This window comes from Colletes latitarsis, chromosome 7 (genome assembly GCF_051014445.1).
Source record: "Colletes latitarsis isolate SP2378_abdomen chromosome 7, iyColLati1, whole genome shotgun sequence".
Lineage (NCBI taxonomy): Eukaryota > Metazoa > Arthropoda > Insecta > Hymenoptera > Colletidae > Colletes > Colletes latitarsis.
Genome location: NC_135140.1, coordinates 22905057 through 22926301, shown reverse-complemented (window position 1 = coordinate 22926301; position 21245 = coordinate 22905057). Strand labels below are relative to the sequence as shown.

Below are 21245 nucleotides of genomic sequence, written 5' to 3'. Positions count from 1 at the left end.
AGAGGGAAAAGCAGGAGAGAGGAAGGAGGAGTCGGTGGTTATCCAAATACGGTGGGCAGTGGATATCGAGAAAACCACAAGTTTCTCCCCGGCATTCATGACGGAAGGGGTACGGTTAGATTTCTGTCCCCAATGGAGGTGCAAGCTCCGGTGTCTCTCATTGGTCCCAGTGATCTGTGACGTCACTACGCCGGCCTATGTATAAGGTGAAGCACGCGGAGCGTCAGTCCATCGTTGTCCGTCACATCGAGCAGGTCTTACCTTTGAATCACCCTTTATTCCGTGAACCGACCAACGAATTCTTCGTTTCGTGCAGATCGTCCAAGTACACGACCTCTCTGCCTGGTTGGAACACTTTTGTATCCACCTAAGAAAGGTAGGAGATCCATCCGTACGCTCTTTTAATACAACCTTTGGCCACCAAGTTCAAGCATGCACCAATTTCTTTCATGTATTTTTCACCGCACGAAATTTAACAACATTTCCTGGGGGAATAGAATTTCGTTCGTTCGGGCAAACTGTCGAGTAATTTATACCGTCCACGTTTCAGATCCGTTTTGCTGGATAAACTTCGTTTAATGATTTCCTTCTAACATACTGTACTTTGCAACATCGCCTAGTAAACGTATTAATCGTGAAACTTTACCGATCTCTACATGTATATTCTTTTTTATTATTATTATTATTATTTTTGTTTATTCTCAAACTTGGCAAAGATACTTTTTACACCGTCTTTTTTAAACTCTTTGAGCTTTCCTATATTCCTGGCTGTCGTAGCTACAGTCAACGTGTACCTTTGTACGTACGTACTACATACGCTCTATGTATCTTCCAAAGACAAACTTTCATTGAAACAATAGGAAGCGTCGTTTGTACAATATTGGCAGATATAACGCATACTGAATCCTTCGCTTCAAAGGATTCGAAAGATATTTTAACGCTCAAGGTCTGCCGTGCACGAGCGATTATTAAAATTCGAACGAAAACGAGGAAATGCATGAAAATAACACGCGTCTGCTCGTGACAAAATGAAAATGTTGCGAGGAAGAATATTATGTTAGCAATTTAAAACATCATCAATGGAACAAAGGCAATGTCACGATAATATATTTAACATTAGGGTGTTCGGTGGTGGTATAAACGGCAATATGACCGTTTTATATGAAAAAAAAAACTAACTAATAAAAAATATAGCGAAAAGTTTGTTATCGAGATCGAAATTTTCTTAGGTACGCGCGTTCGAATATAATTTGTTTCGCGCGTTTCACCATTGCTCGTTATTTCTACTTGCGCCAAGTGCTTCTAATAAACTATCGACGTCGATGAGGCATAGTTTATTTGAACCTATCGTAACTACTCGGAAAACGGCAATTGTAATTAGAACGAAAAACGGACAATATCACGACACTACGATCAATATTTAACAACACCGAGGTAAGTAGAAACGACGAGTAATGATCAGACGCGCTCGCCGAATCGTACTTGATCGCACCTCGGAAATGATTAAAATGAATTTTCTCGAAAAGAGATCCTCTCAATGTTATCGTTAATTTCACATTGCGTACAGTTCTATTATACATAGTTAAGCAGAATGTTTATAGATAGGTATGTACCATACATACATATGTATATCCCGATTGGTTCTCAATATGCTCGTAAAAATTGCCGAAGAAGAAAAAGATGCGTACGTATTGTATGTAACTGCAAGTAGACGATAAATGTCCGAAATATAAAAGTTGAACGCAAGATGAATTTTAAAGTAACAGCCTCGGCGAGAAAAATCGATGGTTTCGAAACACGGATGGTTTAGAGTATTTTTATACGGCTTGTTAGTTAATTTTAAACGAGGGTGTTATTATTGTACGGGAACAACGCGAGCTAACGAGAAAGTTATTTGGAAATTCTCATGGTACGAGACAATGGAAAGCGAGCGAACGGTTGCGTCGTGTATCGAATACCCGATAAGTCTCGATATTCTTCGGGAGGAAGAGCGTTGAATCGAACGCAACAAGAGTATGTATGAATGTACCCGGGCAAAATTAATCTCAGGTACACGAGGCCAATTATTAAACACGTACAGCCATTCGATTCGACGAGAGAAGAGGATGCCGACGTTTGACAGCGATAGTAACCGAGTAGCGTTCCTCGTCACGTATCAAAGTCTTCCTTCTCCCTTCCGTGTCCGTAATAAAGCGACGGTTTAATTTGCTAGCACCGAATTTGCCTGGTTGCCTTAGGGAATGCAAACTTTCGTCTCGAATTGTCTAGTCCTCGGGATAATTGAACGTACCGAACCTCGGATCGCTGCTTGACCCTGTCGATTTCATGCATTTTTCTTCGCGACAAACGTTTACGCAATTTATCGGAAATCTACCGACAAGAAACTTCTCCACACTGACAAATTAGTTGTACCATCGTCGACCGTAAACTCTTCGTTGCTCGAGCGCACCGCGCACCTATGCGCATAGTAGTATAGGCAACTTTCTCTGTTTCCTAGGAAGAGTCGAGCTTATTTTCTTCGAAGATATTTTCTGCGTGCAAACTCGACGCGTTGTTCGAAATTAGCGTAACGTTGTTGCGTCGTGCATTTTTCAAGAGCAACAAATCGGCTGAAACGATCAACGTTTACAAACAATTAACGATCAGCCGTTTCAAAAAATGTTTTTTAAACTTTTCGTTTCGATCGCGATTCTATTCTCCCACGGCGATGCGAAAGTAATAAATAAATAAATAGCCAATGAGAGGAAACTTTGAAATAAATTCACGACTCGGAATGCAATTAAAATCCAATGAACGAGCGAAATAGGTTTTTTTCGTTTTTTTACGAAACTCGTGCAGGGAAAACGTGTCTCTTCGACGTGGCCTGTGTATTTCGTTAATCGACCAGCGGAATCGTTACGTGCATGTATTTCTCGATTGTGTCGCTCTGAAACCGTTTATGCACTTATGTATGTATTGCAGTTTCATCGTTTCCCCGAGTCCATCCAATATTCGACGTTCCGTGTAGTCCTGTTCCAGTGAAATATGTAGAAAAGTACGCCGGGTCAGAGTAGTAGGTCTGTTCGTTATTCATTAATCAGTCGCGGCTCGAGAACGGGCCGGGACCCTTCTCGAATATCTCCCCGTTTACGATTAACAATTAAGAATTTGCCCGTATATGTATAATGCCAGCAGCCAGATATTCTATCGAGGAAGAGATGATTGATTTCCTAGATAACGAAACGGTTATTCTTCTTCTCCGTTCCGTTTATATGTATGTATCGATATCGTACGCGAGCATTCGTCTAAAAGACGATACGCGAAAATTGATTCTATACTCTGGTGGCATCGATGATAATCTCTCTGGTAAATTAGTTTGCAATCCTCTACATTTTGATAAGCCGGGAAATGTCACGCCCGTTGCAAAAGTTTAAACCAACGACGAGATTATACGGCAGCAACTATACATACGTATGATTAGATAAAGTTGGTAAAATATCCTGTTTGTCGTTGAAAGTAATGGTAGGTGGTAAGCACCTGGCGACCCTAAAGATCAAGATTTAATTAAAACTTTTACGCGCTGCGAGTTGCACGTATAATGCGATACAATTACGGAAGTTGGAAAATATCGATAACAATAGAGTCGCATCGGTTAATTATCAATTGATTTCAACGACTGGCCGATTTATATTAAATTTGTTTTTATTAGAAATAATTATTAACTGGTGTATTTTCGAAACGAGTCTCGGTTGGGCACGCGTCTGTCGTTTTATTTTGCGCGTTTGGTTTAGCCCATCGTTGCAACATAGAATAAAAGGAAATTGATTTTGTGAAATGAAAACATTCGTAAAGATAAAACTGCTGGCGATTGGAAAACCATTAAGCAGTTTATCGGGACGGTATTCGTAAATCGAAAGTAAAAAGGCAGTCTGGCCGTATAAAAAATACATCTACCGTCCAAGAGGTACAGATTCGAGAATTTCGTAGCGCTCGACGCGATAAGACAAGGAGAGTTCAACGCAGTGAAAGGGTAGATTGAGAGAAACCTCGCGAGTCACGGGGAACAGCGCATCGACGCTAAATTTTCAAAGCTGCGTTAAAGTTCGATATACATATGTAGAGAGTGGTATACCACTTGAAAATAAATTACAAGCAACGATAAAGAAAGGTGTCGTTTAGATAAACAGCTATGAATATATAAAGTTTTGTACGAAGGAAAAGTGAACGACTTGTAGCGGAGGATGGCGAGTCGATGGCGAAATTTACACTATCGGCAAATCGTCGATTAACTAGGCTCGAGGGAACGGAATCTCGAATCTCTTGGCTCGTCGTTTCGCTAAGCAACGAGTTTTCTCATTGCAGGTTAGCCAGCTGCTAATCCGTTTGTAATTGGATACTTATCCGTTATCGGTCGGGCTTGATCAAGCTCTGCTACCTATCGGGATACGATAAAAAAGCTTTACCCCGATCGAGAGTTGCGCGTAGCTATGTCCCAACACGCCGCGCCGTTTCTAACAACCGACAACTAACGAAAACTGCATGCGTTTCTTCGCCAACTAAAAAGTTACGATCGGTCATTTTCTAACAGGTTTTTATGAATAAATCGTCTGATCATTGATTGCCTCGCAAAAATCTTTCCCTTTTGTCTCAATCTTTATTTTTGCTTTTCTCTTTCGCTGATCATTGAAACGATGATCACGAAATAAGAAAATTGTTAAAGAATAAATTGCTTTTGTATCTGCCTTGTGCAATGGCTAGACCCTGAAACGTTAAAAGATATTCCAATAAAGGAAGGAGGAACACCACGGTGGAAAATTATATTTAACTCTCGAGGAGTTCTCTATAATCCTCTCGGGGAAGCTGACTGTCTAAATAACTTTTCGCAAAAGCAAGAATTTCTTCTTCAAATTATTTCACCTCTTCAATTTCTATTAAACTCAAGTGCACCTTCGTAAGCTGTTTGAAAAAGATGGTAAAATAAATTCAGACAAACGCAAATGTTTCCCGCAAAATTTCTAATCTCTAAATTACATTTAAACACAAGTATAGGAGACCTAGTGGTTACAGTGGTTAATGATGCAACTGTGGATCTGGTAACCTGTTTGAAAGAATTATAGGTTTGGGATTTAAAATAGTCAGCAACTGTATGAGAAAAGGAGGCTCGAAACTTGAACGTACCGTGGGTTGGGCGTAGTTGGAACGAAAAATTCTATTTTCATACGCGAGGAGGAGTCGTATAGAAGAAACTTTAATTGAAATTTATATTTCGGCGCCTCTGAGCGACACTTTTAGAATACAAAATATTTTTAACTTACTAACCGAGTATTATTAGATAACTATTGAATTTAAACTATTTTTGGGGCTGGAAGAATAAAAGTTTTAGGTAAAAGAATAAGAAACTAGAACCCTAGGTTGTACGTAGAACCAACCGGTGACAGTCGTTTTCCGAATATAACAACGCGAAAACATTCTACGAACAAGAAGCTTACACGTGTATTCTCGATGGACCGTCACGAACCAAAACGGAATATCATTTGTCTCGCCGCGACAGAGTTTCTACTCGCGATCGAAACAGAATACAGCGGAAACGAGGAATATTTCGTGACACCTATTTCTACATATACATACACGCACGTATTATATGTACAATTGAACGCGTTTCGCGAACGTGGAATCTTAACCAAGTCCTGGAACGAAATTTACCAAGACTGCCGAGAACACGATTGCTTCCCGAGGGAAAAATTGTAATTTATACAGCCGACAGGAGACTCACCGAAATAAAATCGTTCTCGCCAAGCAAGCGAATCCATTGGTGTATTTTCGCGATGAATACTTGAAATCCTTCGCAGTAAGATTTCTCGGATGAACGGTGAACGGAAAAGGGGGTTGTTAATTTTCTCTCGATTTACTTACTCGTTTAAAACGGAAAAATAAACGGCAAGCACGATAAACCTTTGCTCGCGATGCCGATAAAGCCATAGAAATTAAAGTTACTAATGCAAAGACATTTTAAACGAAACGTAAAATTCTTTCGCGTACTCTTTTTCCTATATTTAATCGCTTTGACATTTCTACAATACGTAATTTCTAATTGTTTTTCAAATTGTTTATTCGTGTAAATTTCATCACCGTTAGCTTCATGGTTGGATAAATTTATTTACAGCGTACGAGAAATATCTATGGACGTATAGCTTTATGATGTCCCATCGATTTTTGTATTCCGCCATCGAATGTTCTACGAAGCCGTTAAATGAACGACATAGACGCGATGCAGTTGGATTGTTTTACCTTATTGTTAGTTGTAAACCGGGTCTCTCGGGGGAGTCGTTAACTCTGCTACCGGAATTCCATAAATTATGGATCGATCTCTTCGATAGGACGCTACGCGACGCAACACCATGGACGACAGTAAAGTTTAACGCGGTGATTCTTTCCTTTCGCGATCCCACTCGTTTCCTTAAATATTTCAATTTCCTTGGCTAAAAGCTAAACACATAATACTTTTCCTGGGTGATATTTAATCGTTGGAAAATAACTCGTTTCGATGTTGGTTCGATATTTTCAAGATCGTACGAACGGGTAATCTTTTTCCTCGTAGAATCGAGTTCTCTTTGCGAACCCGAAACAAGTGCATTTAACGCTCCGAGCGTCGACAGGACGCGGCTTTGAAGAATTAACGATGGCGTTAAAATATCATTCTTCCGAGGAAACCGACTATCGAAGATTGCGAAGCAATTTGCAACCGTAATGCCTGCCTTAAACCGTAAAGAGTAAATTTATTCTATTATGTGTATTATGTATATGCGTAAACGCGTTACAATTGCTACGTTACCAACGGCATCGTTATGAAAATTTTCAAATTTTCGCCGCGTATTTTTAGCCGAGATATCGAACATTGTTTCCCGAAATGAAAGAAAAGGGAGTAAAATCACGTTATTCCATCATGGCTTGGGATAAAAAATGCTGACAGTTATTTATCTCCTATTTAGCATATACATATGTATGTGTAGGTTGTAATCTTGTTCCATCAGACTTATTCTTTTGGCAAACGCGTATGGATCCCTCGACTGTTGTTACAATTTATCCGTGTCAGATGCGACGCGCGACACGTTATGGAGAATCGAGATGAGACGAATTAAATCTCACTCTACGGCCGAAGAATGAAACTCGCTTTACCGTGCTGTCCAAGTTCGTTGCGCGCGTATATCGCTTAAAAAGTTTGAAACATTCGTAACCCAACGAATCAAGGCGAGCGATCAACGATATCGAAACAGTTTGAAAAATAAATTTCTGATATTTGCGTATATTTTCTTATAGTTTCAGGGGCAGAAAAAGTTCTGTTATAGGGAGGACGAAAAATGCACCGACTCCGTCTAAAAAAAGTTGGGAATAAAAGATGGCGAGAACATGTATCTTAATCTTTCCCAAGTACAGTAGTCGCTTGCCAGGGGTGAGCAGATTTAGATTTGGAAACACCGATAGGCGTAGCAGGGTCGTTTCACTTGAAAAGTTCCGTTTGCGAGGTTGCCCGTGACAGTTCAAGCTCCGATATTGCGGAGATTGCAGATAAAGCGGTTGCCGACTCGACTTTCCGAACGAAAGGAGCGCGCGTGTAACCACTCGAGTATACGTATACCTCTTACATACGTATTGTTTTAACGCGCTAAATGCCCACGCCGTGACATCGTTTAACGTTATTTTATTTCCCGTATTTTGAAAACCTCTCACCGAATATACAAGATATTTCATTACCGTTCACACAATTCTTCTTTAACGATTAACAATTAGTCGTTAATATTTTTTTTACACCCAAGAGAATATACCGAGAGACGAGAAAAAACAATGTCGGACGCGTATACATATACTATACATATACACAGACGACTAACGACTGTTGGAAGATTGTACGAGAAGAGCGCAGCGCAAGAAAAGGTCGCGGCTCCGAGCTATTTAGCTTGTTTCGCCGTTTAAAACCTGTTCTACTGAAAGCGTCAGTGGATCGCAGGAAACATTTCATTCGTGAGTTTCTCAATGGAAGAGCGCGCGTTGTCTCTCGAAACGAGTAATTTCGTTTCTCTTCCAAAGTGGAAAATTTTCAAAATTCAAGGTGGAGAACGAACATTTTTACCGTAGAAAAATGTGGATATCGTATAGTTTGATCTTAAACATATTATATTACGTATAAATTTTTCGTGTAACCTATCCAATATTCTGCTTTTGCTCGTAACGTTTTACAAGATTCACTCTGTAATCTTGTAAGACGAAACACTGTGCATTCAACGATCTTTTTTATCGGCCTCTTAAAAACGTATCAAACTCTTGTACGGCTTGAATGAACGGAAGCAAAGTAGAATGGTGACGGAGGAAGGAAGCGGCGGCGACGACACGGGGTAGATATTTTAAAAGCCTTTGTGAAACCTCTTCCAAGACTAAAGCAACCAAACGTTTCCATTCCATACATATTAACGATAACGTCCATGTTCACTATTAATACATAGCGTGAGAATATTTCAAAGGGTTTATCGGCAAAACTTCCTCGTCGTTTTCTTCGCCACGGTGACGCCATATTCGTTAAGTCTCATTGTCGGTAATAAATCGTGCGATAATGTTATACTGGAACATTAGGTAGTTACTTAAACGAAGAATAATGGACTGGCCGGTGACGTTTGATCGACAATTTCAATTTTACGAACGTTTTAATCCCACGGATGATTATCAGTTACCTCTAATACCGATTGGAGATTCAACATTTTTCACTAGCTTTACTTTAACGAGGATGCCCTCTCGCGTGTATTTTTACTGGAAATGTTGTAATAAAACCGCGTGTAATTAATTTTATTAGACGGGAGCGTCGTAATGTCTGGCGATCCGGATTCAGAAGCGTACCGGAGATGGACGGTACAAGGGGGAAAAAGTAAACATAATTTTTAATAGCATTCGTGCAATCTGTCGCTTTAGTATCTCGAGAAATTACAGAGAAACCGTATACCCTCTACGGTATCGTGAATACCCGCTAAATGTCTGTATGCGTGTCAAGATTTCAAGATTGTACAACCCCCTGTGGGAGTCTAAGAGCAGCAATCACTATAAACTATACGACGTTGTATAGCCTTTGTCGTGAAATTGTTCGAGTCGTCGGTAAATCCTCGGCAAACGCGATCATCTCGCGGTTCATTTCTCATTTTTTCTTTCTCCCCGACGACGCGCGTCCATTTTTATTCTTTAATTTTCTTCGAGACGTTCTCGAGCCTTTTCATACCAAACGATACTGTCGTCCTAAACCGAAAAGGCGTAACTCGGCTCTTTCTTTGCGCATTAAGATGCCTTTCGTCGTTTGTCCGTTCGTAAGGTGCATAGTATACGTAGATATGTCGAGGGATTCGCGAATACCATCGTACAATCGAACACGATCTTCTTCGCCATTCTATAGTTGACGATGATTAAAAATATTATAGGTATAACGTTCGTTCGAGTCACTTATTTGCGGATGTTATCGGATATTTCGACCATCCTCGGTTCTCAATCGCACTTTGAAATTACAGAATCCTGTGACAGCACGTGAGTATGATATGCGATACGATAGTAGTTCGAGCGAGCTCCAGTAAACGAGAAATTCCGTTTTCCGCGCAAAGCAACCGCGTTAGATTATTATCCGCCGTTTGTTTCTTCTTTCTTTCGAAAACCCTCATTTGCGTTCTTGTTACTGAAAGGCAAACGGTCCAAGTTCAAGTACCGCGAAAACGTATAATAAACTATTAGTCTAAAACGATGCACGATTGTTTACCACAATTTGGAATATTTTTTTTATACCATTAATAGAGCACAGAAGCATTAGTGACGTTTCGACCCAACCGGTCGAGGATTATTCTTAAAATTTGTGAAAATGTTTATGGTAGGCTGGACTCTAACAGTATTTTCTGTTGTATGGTCTGATAAAAACGGTAAAAAAAGGTGTTGTTGTTATTTATATGAATGAGAAATACGGTGCGACAAGTGAGCTAGGTTGCACGAAGGATCGCTCGCAACAATCCGCGGTAATTAATAATTAATACCCGGAGTAATTACGAGGAATCGAGCAAAAGAGCCAAATCGCCAGTCAAGTGTCGCTTGCCGACGTTCAAATACCGCACAGTACATACGTTTATATAATACGTATATACCATACTTTTATGTTAAAACGCAACATCTCGCGAATATACGCAACGTTCCAAGTTTTGAAATTAGAAAACGCGCGAATACGCGATTTAGAAAAGTACTAGTGGCGAAATGTAACTCGACGATATTAAAAACTTGTGCCGATTTTGCTAACTTATAATTGGGTTTCAAGCGACCATCTTAAAGTTACCTTTATCGATCGTTTTTCGAGAGATTTTACCGAAATCCTTCTCGCGATTACAAGTTGAATAAAAAAATATTTAAACGCGTCAAGTTGTTTCGCGTAAACGGTTTATCTCGGTGGATCGTCCAAGGCCTGTTTAAGAAGGTGGTTACATAGTTGGTAGCAGAAGGGAAACGATCGCGATGGTTAGCAACGATTCGCGGGTTTGTTACGCAATCAACGACAGTCTGAATGGGATCTGGGACGTCTTTTGAAAAGTTTTTGCTCCGTTACCACGGACAAGAGTTTCTGGAACGCGTTCTTGTTGCTCGTGAACTCGATGCGCACAATGTTCGGTGTTCCGTGTCGCGCTTAGCTATCTTATTCGGAAATACGAAACGGTAAGTCGGCTTCGTAACGTTTTGTACAAATGTTGCGTTGGCGTGAACCCTTTGGGACTTTGCACGGTTTTTAATCAAAGGTTCTAGGTCACGCGATGCAATAGGGAATCGTCGCGTAGTCCGAGTAACAACTATCTGTTACCGAAAATTGTAATCGCGCGATACGAGCGACAATGTCCGACGCGGCAACGAAAATACGAAATTTTGATTTACGAATTGAACGGTAGAAAATATGGCTTTTCTTTTAATCGGAATATACATGTACATATTCGTGTCGTGAAATTCAACGGGAATGGCTAACAAGTAACAATAGTTGGGAGTTGTGTAACTTTAAATATGGAATCTGAAAGCCGTGAAATTGACGAGTTCCGTACATGTAGCGTTAAACTCGGGACATGTAGTTCGAGGACCCGATACGCGGAAAAGGACGAGCATCGGTGAATTCGATTGGTCTCGCGTCTCGGTCACCCGTTTCTATATTCAGAATAGGTATTGACATTTTTATCGAAAGCGTAAAATCTTTACGGGAAATTGTGGTAGAAGGTTATGCATACGTGTTATATTATTACTCGTGGTTATTCTTTAAAAGGTTCTAAATTGAGTGTGCGTCTGTGTATGTAAAGCTACGTAAAAGCACTCCGTTCAATGGCTTATCGCACCATAAACATTTTCTAGACAGAGTTTTTCAATAATGTTCCGTCCATCCAGCCTTGAAATTTCTTGCCTTTCGACTGTTGCTGTTGCGCTTTTTTCTTTATTGCCGCGTTGTCGCGCGTGTCCTTTACCTCGAAATATATGTATCTATACAAGATGCGTTTGTTTTCGAGTACGTGAGGTTGCGTTTGTTGAAGCTAGGAAACGAAAAAAGGGGATGACGATACTAAGGAATCGCGAGAGTAAACTTGAAAGTTCGTTCAAGTAATTACTCTAGTAATCGCTCGAGTCTTGGAGAAGGTGGTAGGGTAATCGAGGACTCGGCGACTCGACACTAGAAGAGACACCGAAGCAATCACGCTCGACGCTGCTTACGCGGACGGACGGCTTTGCAATTTACCGTGCAATTTTACGTTTACTCGATTAGCTTGGTTGCCACCCGCAACTCCCGGAGACTATTTTCTTACGACATAACGACTCGACAACCTGTCTTTTTTCATTTTCAATCGTCACTGTCGCGTCAACCATCAAATAAATAATCCTTTCTTCAGCGATCGAATTATTTAGATCCGCGAGGGTTTGCTCTCCAATTTCAATGATTTTTCTTGTGTTCCGGGTTGCCTATTGCCAGGACCGGTTTCAACAGAAGAAAATCATAAAGAAGGAAATTGCACTCCATCCTCTAAAAACCTACGAGCCAGCAGCATCGCGTACGCTACTTTTGCAAATGGAACCGTCGCTTCTTTTCCGCAGAATTCTCCAAGCTATTAAATAATTTACAGTTCCTCTTTATTTCTCAACAATAACAAGAAATGTTCCTGATCCCCTATCCTCGTAGTTATTAGAGATTTTTCGAAATACCAGAAATAATCGTTGGACGGTGCAGCAATATCCAGTTTACTCGATAGTTGGTTTGTTTGTCGAACGTAAATGGGAAAGTCCGACCACGGTCTGTAAATAAATGCGCTTTGAAGGAAATTGTACGATAATTAAGCGGAAGATATAGTTGTAAAACTCGGATCTTACTCGACAATGGTACAGATAAGTGGTTAGAATCGTCGCGAGGTTTCGACCGATACCTAGGAGGATCTTCGTAAAAGGTTTTCTTGGCCACCAATAACGTTGCGTCCGTAACTTTTTTATTCGATATGAAAGAAGAAGGAGCGACGCTTATACATAATATTTTCTTCAATTTTCAATATTTTCAATTTCAATATTTTTTTCAATTTATTATTTAGCAAAATTCCCTCAATCTCTGTAATCGGGCAAACGGTTTCTGCCACATCTGTCCGTTGTCCGTTGAAGGAACTTTTGCACGCCCTCCTCGGGACACCAGGCAGGACTCGTAAACTTTTGTACGTACGTCACGTCGTAACGAAATCCCGTATGAATATTTCCTCTCACCGTACAATCAATATTCGAGGCTGTTTTGTAAAGCGTTAGAGGCGGTCCAGTCTCTCCGGGAGGGGGATAGACGAGAACTTTCTTCAAATTTACTTTCCTATCGTCGCCTTTCGGCTTCGCTACTCTAACGTTTCCTTCCGAGATTGCAGTATCCGCAGGATCTGCTCGTTTGAACGAACGACGATCGTTGCAGCAACAACCTGCCCAATCGTGCCCAAGCTGAGGATCCTTTCGATGTTTCCCGATGGTTTGTCGAGGAAACCGAACCGGACTCGATTTTCGAGAATCGATAGGCGTCGTTAACGACGACCGTTCGACCGAATCTTTATCGTCGTAATGGTGGTCACAGCAACAGGTTGCGCTCGATTCGCTTCTCGGCGTTGGATCGTAGTATGGACTTTTTACGCAACGACAGGAATCATCGATCTGGCGTACGACGGACCACCAGCTCTTTTCGATATTGTTCCGGTTCGTTGGAGAATCAGCTCGACTCGCTGGTAACTTTGAATTCGAATCGCAAGGAAATGGTCGTCGATCTCCTTTTCTCCGATTTCGTTGCACGACAGTCCGAAGCTTACCGCGAGAGACGTTCGTTCCGTTCTCCGCATCAAGATCGTTCCCGTTTCCGGTGGCGCAACACTTATCGACGTTTTCGGAATCACGTTCCACCGTCTCGGACTTGGTTTCATTGAGAGAATCGAACCGTTCTTCGCCTCGTCGAGTGTTTATCAGGTTGCACGGTGGTTCTTCTTCCCTCTGCTCGCGCCGCGCAACCGCATTGTTTTTGCAAGTTACAGTTTCTTCCGATAAAATGTTTGCTCCGTCGTTCCCACCAGCGCGGCTCCTTCGACCCTTCGGATTCTTTGTTCTAAAGCATCGACAGCAGTTTCTTTCAAACACTGGCAATTTCGTTTCGCGATGAAAACCAGACGTATCGCGACGCATGGGTCGTTCGATTCGTTTGTAATTACAACTTTTAAAGGTTCTTCTGTTGTTTAACATCGACGGAGATCCACCAAATCGACATTTATCGTAACGATCCGATCGACGACGTTCTAGCTCTTTCTCGCTTTTTACCAATTCTTCGCAACGAAGAATTTCTGAACTGTTTAAATCATCCGTGATTGGAAATAAACTGGTGCGATCGATGGGATCGCATTTGCATCCCGAATATACGAAAGGTGGATGAGCAAGATCTTTATTTCTTGCAACGAACAATGGCACGGACGAACCTTTACGATTCATTCTCTGTCGATGATTACCGCCATGTTCGTTTCCTAACCGTTCCAAGTTTCCTTCGGACCAGCTTTCGCTTATTTCCAAGCTTCTCGATCGCCATTTCGTTGGATTATTCGCATGGTGTTGTTGTTGAGTAAATTTAGAGGGAAAACTCGTATAATTGGTGCGAATCCGTGGTTGCGAAACATGGTCGATAGATCGAGATGATTTTAGAGAGTATTTAACGGGCGAACTCGCACGGATCGAAAACTCGTTGATATTTCCATCATCGATATTAAAAACGTTACGGAACCCTTTAGCCTTTCTTGATCTTCCTAAACCTGTAAACCGGTCTGAATCGGTACAAGTGCCTTTGTAATTTTTATCATCATCGTTATCATCATCATCATCATCTTGTTCTTCTTGGTCTTTATTATCTCGTTGAAAGGCTCTCTCGAGTTTCTTGGAATAATTTAAGAGATCGTTCCTTTTTAAAATTTCGCCGAGACATTTTGCTGCTCGATCCTCGCATCTCGTATCCGTACATGATATTCTCTTAAACTTTTCCTTATCGTTCATGCCACGTGAAATACAACTCTATTTTATTCGACTGGGCTTGATTGGAATCAATTATGTTGATTTCTCTAACGGAACGGAACGATCAAAATCTCAATGATTCGCGCCATACTTTCCCCAAACAAATTCGCTAGGTTACAATAAATTGAAGATAACTGCGATTCGATCGTTGAGACGTAACGCGAATTCGGCTAAATTTCGCGAGGTCGATCGTCATTCGTAGTGATTAATCGTTAAAAGATGAACAAGGTTACGATAAGCAGCGATTGATCGTTTGTACAGTGAGTCGTAAAAAAATACAAAGTTGCTGATATGGACGATAATATAAACTTTTCTTGTAAGTTATTCAAAATGGAAAATTCGATAGTTTTGCGGTACAATATGCCTAATGCATCTTCGAAAGACGCCTTCATCGACGATACCATCGAACGAATAAACGTTCTCAAAAAAGATATTGAAAGATTCATCGAGACCCGGCCGATCGAAATCGCTACGATTCTCGCTGCTTGTAGTCTTGTTTATTGGATTCGACGGCACATTGCTATATAAATAAATCACCAGTGAAATTTTTAACGGTCAAAGGAAACAAGGTAAATATTAACGTTGCAAAAGATTGTATCTTACGATAATAATGAAGAAAACATTATTGCGTAAATCCTTTGCAGTTGTGCTTAGAAAAACTTTGTTTCCTTTTGTTCAGTTTATCTTAAGCTCGACTCGATTCTCGCGACAAGCACAATTTCTGAAAACAATGTTCGTTTCGTCTCGAAAGGTCTGTGTTTTTGTTCGATGCAACGACGCGACGCAGTCGCAAGTAAATTGGAGAAATTAGCTGGCACCGAATACACGCAATCACGCGATTCTACACGTAAGTAAGTAGATGCTCGTATCGTGGCAGATTTACGGAAAAGAAGCTTTAACCGGGAGACGAGCAAACTGCATTTTCAATGAAATACCGAGAAGAATTCGAATCGCAAGCACGCGATTTCAAGTTAATAATTACTAGGTCGCAGAATAATCGATGAGATTATTCTTTAAAATGTACTTGTATTCAGTTTGTAAACGGAAACAAGACGAACAAGACGGCGTACAAGCGGCGCACTCGTCTGGAAACGTATGTATTCTATATCATAGATATAGTTTGCGACCAATGTTAAAAATTTCGATGCATTATCCCGGTGAAAGATAGAAAGCTCTTACTCGTTTACCGATCTTTTATGTACATCGTACATACGTAGTAGTATACGAAGATGCATATACTGGACAGCAAAACTGATTAAAATGTTCGTAATTGTTTGTCTATCCTGTGCACGTGTACGTAGGTACTTGCTACCAAGTAAATTATCGACACTTTGAAAGGTGATTATCGGTCAGGATTTTCCGAGATCCAATTAATAATATATTAATTAGGTACTGGTGGAACTACTGGTTGCACCCGTGTCGTTCGTACTACGTCATAGTTATCCGAGGCGTGTATGCCGATGGTATTGAGGAACAATAGCGTATTTCCTATTTTGAATTAATTAAAGAATCGTTATTTAAAATAGCGTCTTTTTTCTTTGTTATTATTCGCGAGCGATCTGGTCGTCAGCAATTTGTTAACCATCGACATAACTCACTCAGTCGATCGAAAAGTTTTCCAACTGTTCGTTTAACCGCGTTTAACAACAGGTCGAATGTTCTCGGTACGAATAAAGTTGCGTAAAGTTAAAGGTAATCGTAAAGGTAAAGGTAGGTAAACGTAAAGGTCAACGTTGGTGGTTGTTTTACGGCGTGGGCAGCAGTATTATCTCGAAGAATGCAACCTAAGAGATTGATTCCCGTTACGAAGAGAAGAGCAACGATTCGGAACTGTTTCGTCGGGGTGCTCTTCCTCCCTCGTTCTACGGACCGACCCCGATGAACAACTGTAAAACGCATCGCTGCCCACCTTACAATCAACCTAGCTATTTCTGTTTCATCATCGCTCCGAAAAACATCTCGATATCGTATTCGGATATGACGTGTGAACCGGTCTATTTTACAACCAAATCTCGCGTGTAGCTTGCGCGACATAAAGACGGAAACTGAATATACTACATATACGCGTGTAGATAGGTTATACCTTTTACGATCGAGCCTTGTTGCGTGGAATCGGCGGAATAATAAAATTCCATAGCAACGAATTTTTCGCATTCCTGATGGATATTATCATCGTAATCATCCTCGTGTAAAGTATTGCCTTCGAAAGAAAGTTTCCTGGCTGCGAATCATCGATTTTAAGGGAAAGTATATGGAGGAGTACGGAGAGCCAGGCTCGTTTCCAACGATTACACGAGTGACCGATCCGTGAAGAAAAGCTGCTGGCTCACCGCAGAATCTATACGACGACACACCACTGCTTCCTCCCTTCCCTTGTCTTTCCACCGTCCGAAACCCCGCCAATCTATCCTTTTTCTCTCCTCCCATCGGTCTCTTTATCGAGTGAGTCGAGGTTAGGAGGGAATCCTCGGTCCGCTTACTCGACGTCATCCAACCAGCTGACCTCGCATCGACTGCCTCTTCGTTAGTTAACAGCAACCTTTTACCGATCGGTTTCCGACTTTTTTTACCACACCCTGTAGGTATATCTGCCTACACGCGGAACTACATTTCCGAACCTGTTGCGACGGTCTAAACTAATTCCTTCCTACGATTTATACACGTCGATACGTTTATTGCTTTCGTTTATCTCGAGAAGAATATTGATAAAACGACTCTTGGTAAAACATTCATCGGAGATTCGATTCGATTCGATTCGATTCGACTCGATTTCGGACACGGGCAAATTTTTTTATCTTCTAGCTGGACGACACACGAAATCGAGTTCCACGTATCTACAAAATATCAGATTTTATTCTTGACAGCTGCTGCCGTAGTAGCTGCACATCTTCTCCGACCGATCAACTCGAATAACGGTGACACGCTTCCCGGATAGGTAATCCAGAGTATAGATTCACACACATCCATGCATCAAACGCGCAAACGGGAATAATGCATTAAAAGCGATGGAATAACGTTATGCGTTTCTTTGTTGCAGAATGATCGTTCGTTCGATCCTTGTGTTGGCAGTGACGATTACGTTCGCATTTGCCGATGACAGTTCGTCGTCAGGAAATACTGTTCCCGATAAACGCGGACCTATGGGGTTCCAAGGAATGCGCGGGAAAAAGGACTTTGCGTCTTCGGAACACGGTCAACCGTCTAAACGGGCACCAATGGGCTTTCAAGTATCGATCAATTTCTATTATTATTACAATATGTATTTCGTCGCGTTTGCAAATGTTTGTCAACGTTTAACATTACGTACGACGCAGGGTATGCGAGGAAAGAAAGATTCGATAACGGCTGAAATTGAAAACGAACTTGTCCCGGAGGAGACTAATAAACGAGCACCGATGGGATTTCAAGGTATGAGGGGCAAAAAGGACAAGCTGATACCAGATTTCGAGGACGGCTATTTTACGGAGGACCTGTACGAGAAGAGAGCACCGATGGATTTACAAAGCATCAGAGGGAAAAAGACTTGGCTAACGGATGAATATTATAAACGCGCCCCGATGGGATTTCAGGGGATGAGAGGCAAAAAGTCTTTCCAAGAGGTATAACAGCCTTCGATCGATTCCCCGCTATGTAAATGAAAAATATAAAGCTAGAAAATAATTCGCAAAAATACTTGAATAAATTCTACTCTTCTTTAAAATAGTCTCAGATACCGTAATTACTTACAGATTTTGAACGATATCGAAAGGAGGGCTACGTTTACGGGATTCCAAGGCGCAAATAACAAGGAAACATACTTGCTCGACTATCCAGAAGATTATGAAAAGAGGTTACTAGCAATTAAATACCAAGATACGCGCGACAAAAAGGACGAAATCCTAGAAGAGTGGGAGAAGAGGGCTCCGATGGGGTTTCAAGGAATGAGAGGCAAGAAAACGATGCTCGACGCAATAGAAGAACTTGAGAAAAGAGCCGTTATGGGCTTTCACGTACGTTAAAAACGTCAACTGCCTAATCCCCGTTTAAATAATCGATCGCTTAAGCAAGAATAAAACGTATCTACGAATAATAGCCCTTTAAACGTTTCGAACGTAGAGGGTAAGTTTCCGCGTTAAAGTAAAAATCTACAAAAATTTTCCAGGGGATGCGAGGTAAAAAAGATATATTTGACAACTATGTAGACTACTCGATCAATCCGTCCGATTATGAGAAAAGAGGCACGGATCTTCGAGATACGGAACCCAGTGAATCGTTGAAAAGGGCTCGAATGGGTTTCCACGGGATGAGAGGTAAAAGGGACGCAACGCGGATTTACGGGCCTAGTTCGAGAACAACGATCACCTATCGAGGTAAATTTTTCCTCGTATCACGATATACATATGTATATCCATTGTACGAATCTATGTACGATACTTTGCCGATTTGATCTCCTAATTATTTGTTTGTGCACGCACGCACGCAGGGCCGAATGATCGAGGAAACGAACTGGCCGCTTACGAAATCGAGAAACGATCGCCCTTCAGATATTTTGGAGTTCGAGGTAAAAAGAATCCGCGATGGGAGTTCCGAGGAAAGTTCGTGGGCGTCAGAGGCAAAAAGTCATTACCTCTGCAACCTCGAGCAGCTTTTTAATGCGCTTGATAACACTGAAAGGATGCGCATGAATGGAAATTCCTCGACGTCATTAGGTAATTTATAAAATGTATATTTTGTAAGAAATTGAAATTGAAATTGAAATTTTTTCACGGCAAACATTCTCTTATATTTTAGATATCCAGCGGTGGTGTTGCTGCTCTCGTTGGTAACGACCGTAACAACAACCAGCACCAACGATATCAACAATAGCAGCAACAACAAATTGTGCAATGCTAGTCTTCTCGTTTAAACCGATCCACTTAACGAATAGAGAAATGCGAAAACAGGGTGCGTTCGATTCTATCGCCAGACACTATCTATCGACTATCGTCGTTACATTTAGAGCGTTCGTTGCGAAACAATATTTTCCATTTACGCTCTACAATGTCATTCTCATACGTGGTCAATGGGCTCTTTCATTTCTTTATTTTATTTCGATATCGGCTTGCCTACTATGAAAATTTACTTTTTCCGCTTGAAACTTTGATCGGTAAATAGGAAAGACGACGTACTCGAATATCGGTTTTCCTAAAAGCGATATACATACGTACGTACAACTCAAAGCAGATGAATGATGTAAGAATAAATGGATAAATTAAAATCGTGATAGATAGGAATTATATTTTTCTCGGAACGTTGAGGCGCGGATATGTATATGTATAATAAGCGTTCTCGATGAAATGACGAGTCGTATTTTACTTGACTATCGTCGTACTTTGGTCGCAAGATTTCCAGTGTCGTGCACGATTTCCAAGAAAATTTTTAATTCGACGACTAATCTCGCCCAAGTTTTAACGATGAACGTAAGAGATTCTCTTGCCCAAAATTCTATCAACACGAGTAAATACCGACGCGCTTTTGTCTGGGTTATCATTCTCTTATTAAGAAACGATTTACAGAATCTAATACGAACAATGTTCATTGTACGAATATATGTACATTTCTAAATATAGATGAAAAGACCGACAACGCGAAAGAGTGTGTATTTAGTTGTTATGGAACAGAGATAGCGTTGCTGCAATCACTGTACTACAGTCTATGTGTCCCAAGCTTAGCATTTTTTCGACATTCGACGTTTCATAGTGTCGATTATCTTTTATTCTTGCATCGCAAGAATCGTTAGAAAGCTTATTGTAGATAATTTATAAAATCTGTATAACCATTGCCTTTTCGTACGGTCCCAGACGGCAATGTATGTATGTTCGTACAAGGTTTGTACGTGAGAAAATATGTTGCTAACGAACCTGAGAACAGTGTAAATTTTGCACAAGTCACTCGATGTCTTTGTTAAGCATTAAAAGCACCTGATACCGCGACCAATGTAAGAATTGCATTATTGCGATATACCAAATACCGGAGAAAGAAAGTGACTGGGTATGCAAACGTGTATGCTAATACATAAAAGATATATACATACATCATATATTGTTTGGTAGATACAATGTATGTCTATGTACCTACCATTAACCAAATACATATCAATAAAGTCAATGCATCGTTTTAATCAATCGAACCAATACTTTGAGCTATTTATTATTTGCAACATAGCAAATGTGTCGCATATTGTAAAAAGGAAAATTTCCAAAGTTTAACATAGTAACATTCGAGGCTTTACTTTGCCTTCGGCAAACGCACCTTTTTTCGTAACACGCAAACGATCCGATCGCAGGAAAAAAAGTTTTTGGCGAAAGACCAAGTCGCGAAACAAAGTCGTACACTTTGTACACGGACATTAATTGCTTCATTTTTATCCGTCAATTTAACTTTTTGCGTTTCTTATCCAAGACAATACTGCGTACAAAGTTGCTACATTTAAAGAAAAAAACTAAAAAAATATTTACTAAGTTTTCGCCATGTGAGCAGAATGGGGTTAACAGGCATCAGCCAGCAGATGTTCAAGACAAACGATTTGGTTGTTTCGGTTGGCAGCGATAGAAAGCAGTCGACGATTCTATGATAATTATAACAGAGCACGTGAAATTTTTAAATAAATCAAAAGAAAAATCGTGAAACAGAAATCACACCGGTTTCGTGAAACG

At 40.7% G+C, this 21245-nt stretch overlaps 1 protein-coding gene across 1 annotated transcript; it reads left to right on the top strand.

The window, feature by feature from the left end:
- The first annotated feature begins 234 nt into the window (after positions 1–234).
- Tk (tachykinin) lies at positions 235–20696 on the top strand. Its single transcript, XM_076767769.1, has 7 exons — positions 235–376; positions 17609–17798; positions 17886–18170; positions 18300–18560; positions 18713–18920; positions 19034–19259; positions 19342–20696. The coding sequence occupies exons 2-6, from the start codon at positions 17610–17612 to the stop codon at positions 19201–19203; spliced, it is 1113 nt and encodes a 370-aa protein (XP_076623884.1). The 5' UTR covers positions 235–376; position 17609; the 3' UTR covers positions 19204–19259; positions 19342–20696.
- Positions 20697–21245: the final 549 nt, after the last annotated feature.

Bases quoted from the DNA above. Each gene is read 5' to 3' on its own strand.
- Tk (XM_076767769.1), top strand. From the start codon at position 17,610: ATGATCGTTCGTTCGATCCTTGTGTTGGCAGTGACGATTACGTTCGCA. The intron at 17,799-17,885 runs GTATCGATCAAT...CGTACGACGCAG, and splicing joins GGGCACCAATGGGCTTTCAA to GGTATGCGAGGAAAGAAAGA. The intron at 18,921-19,033 runs GTAAATTTTTCC...GCACGCACGCAG, and splicing joins AACAACGATCACCTATCGAG to GGCCGAATGATCGAGGAAAC.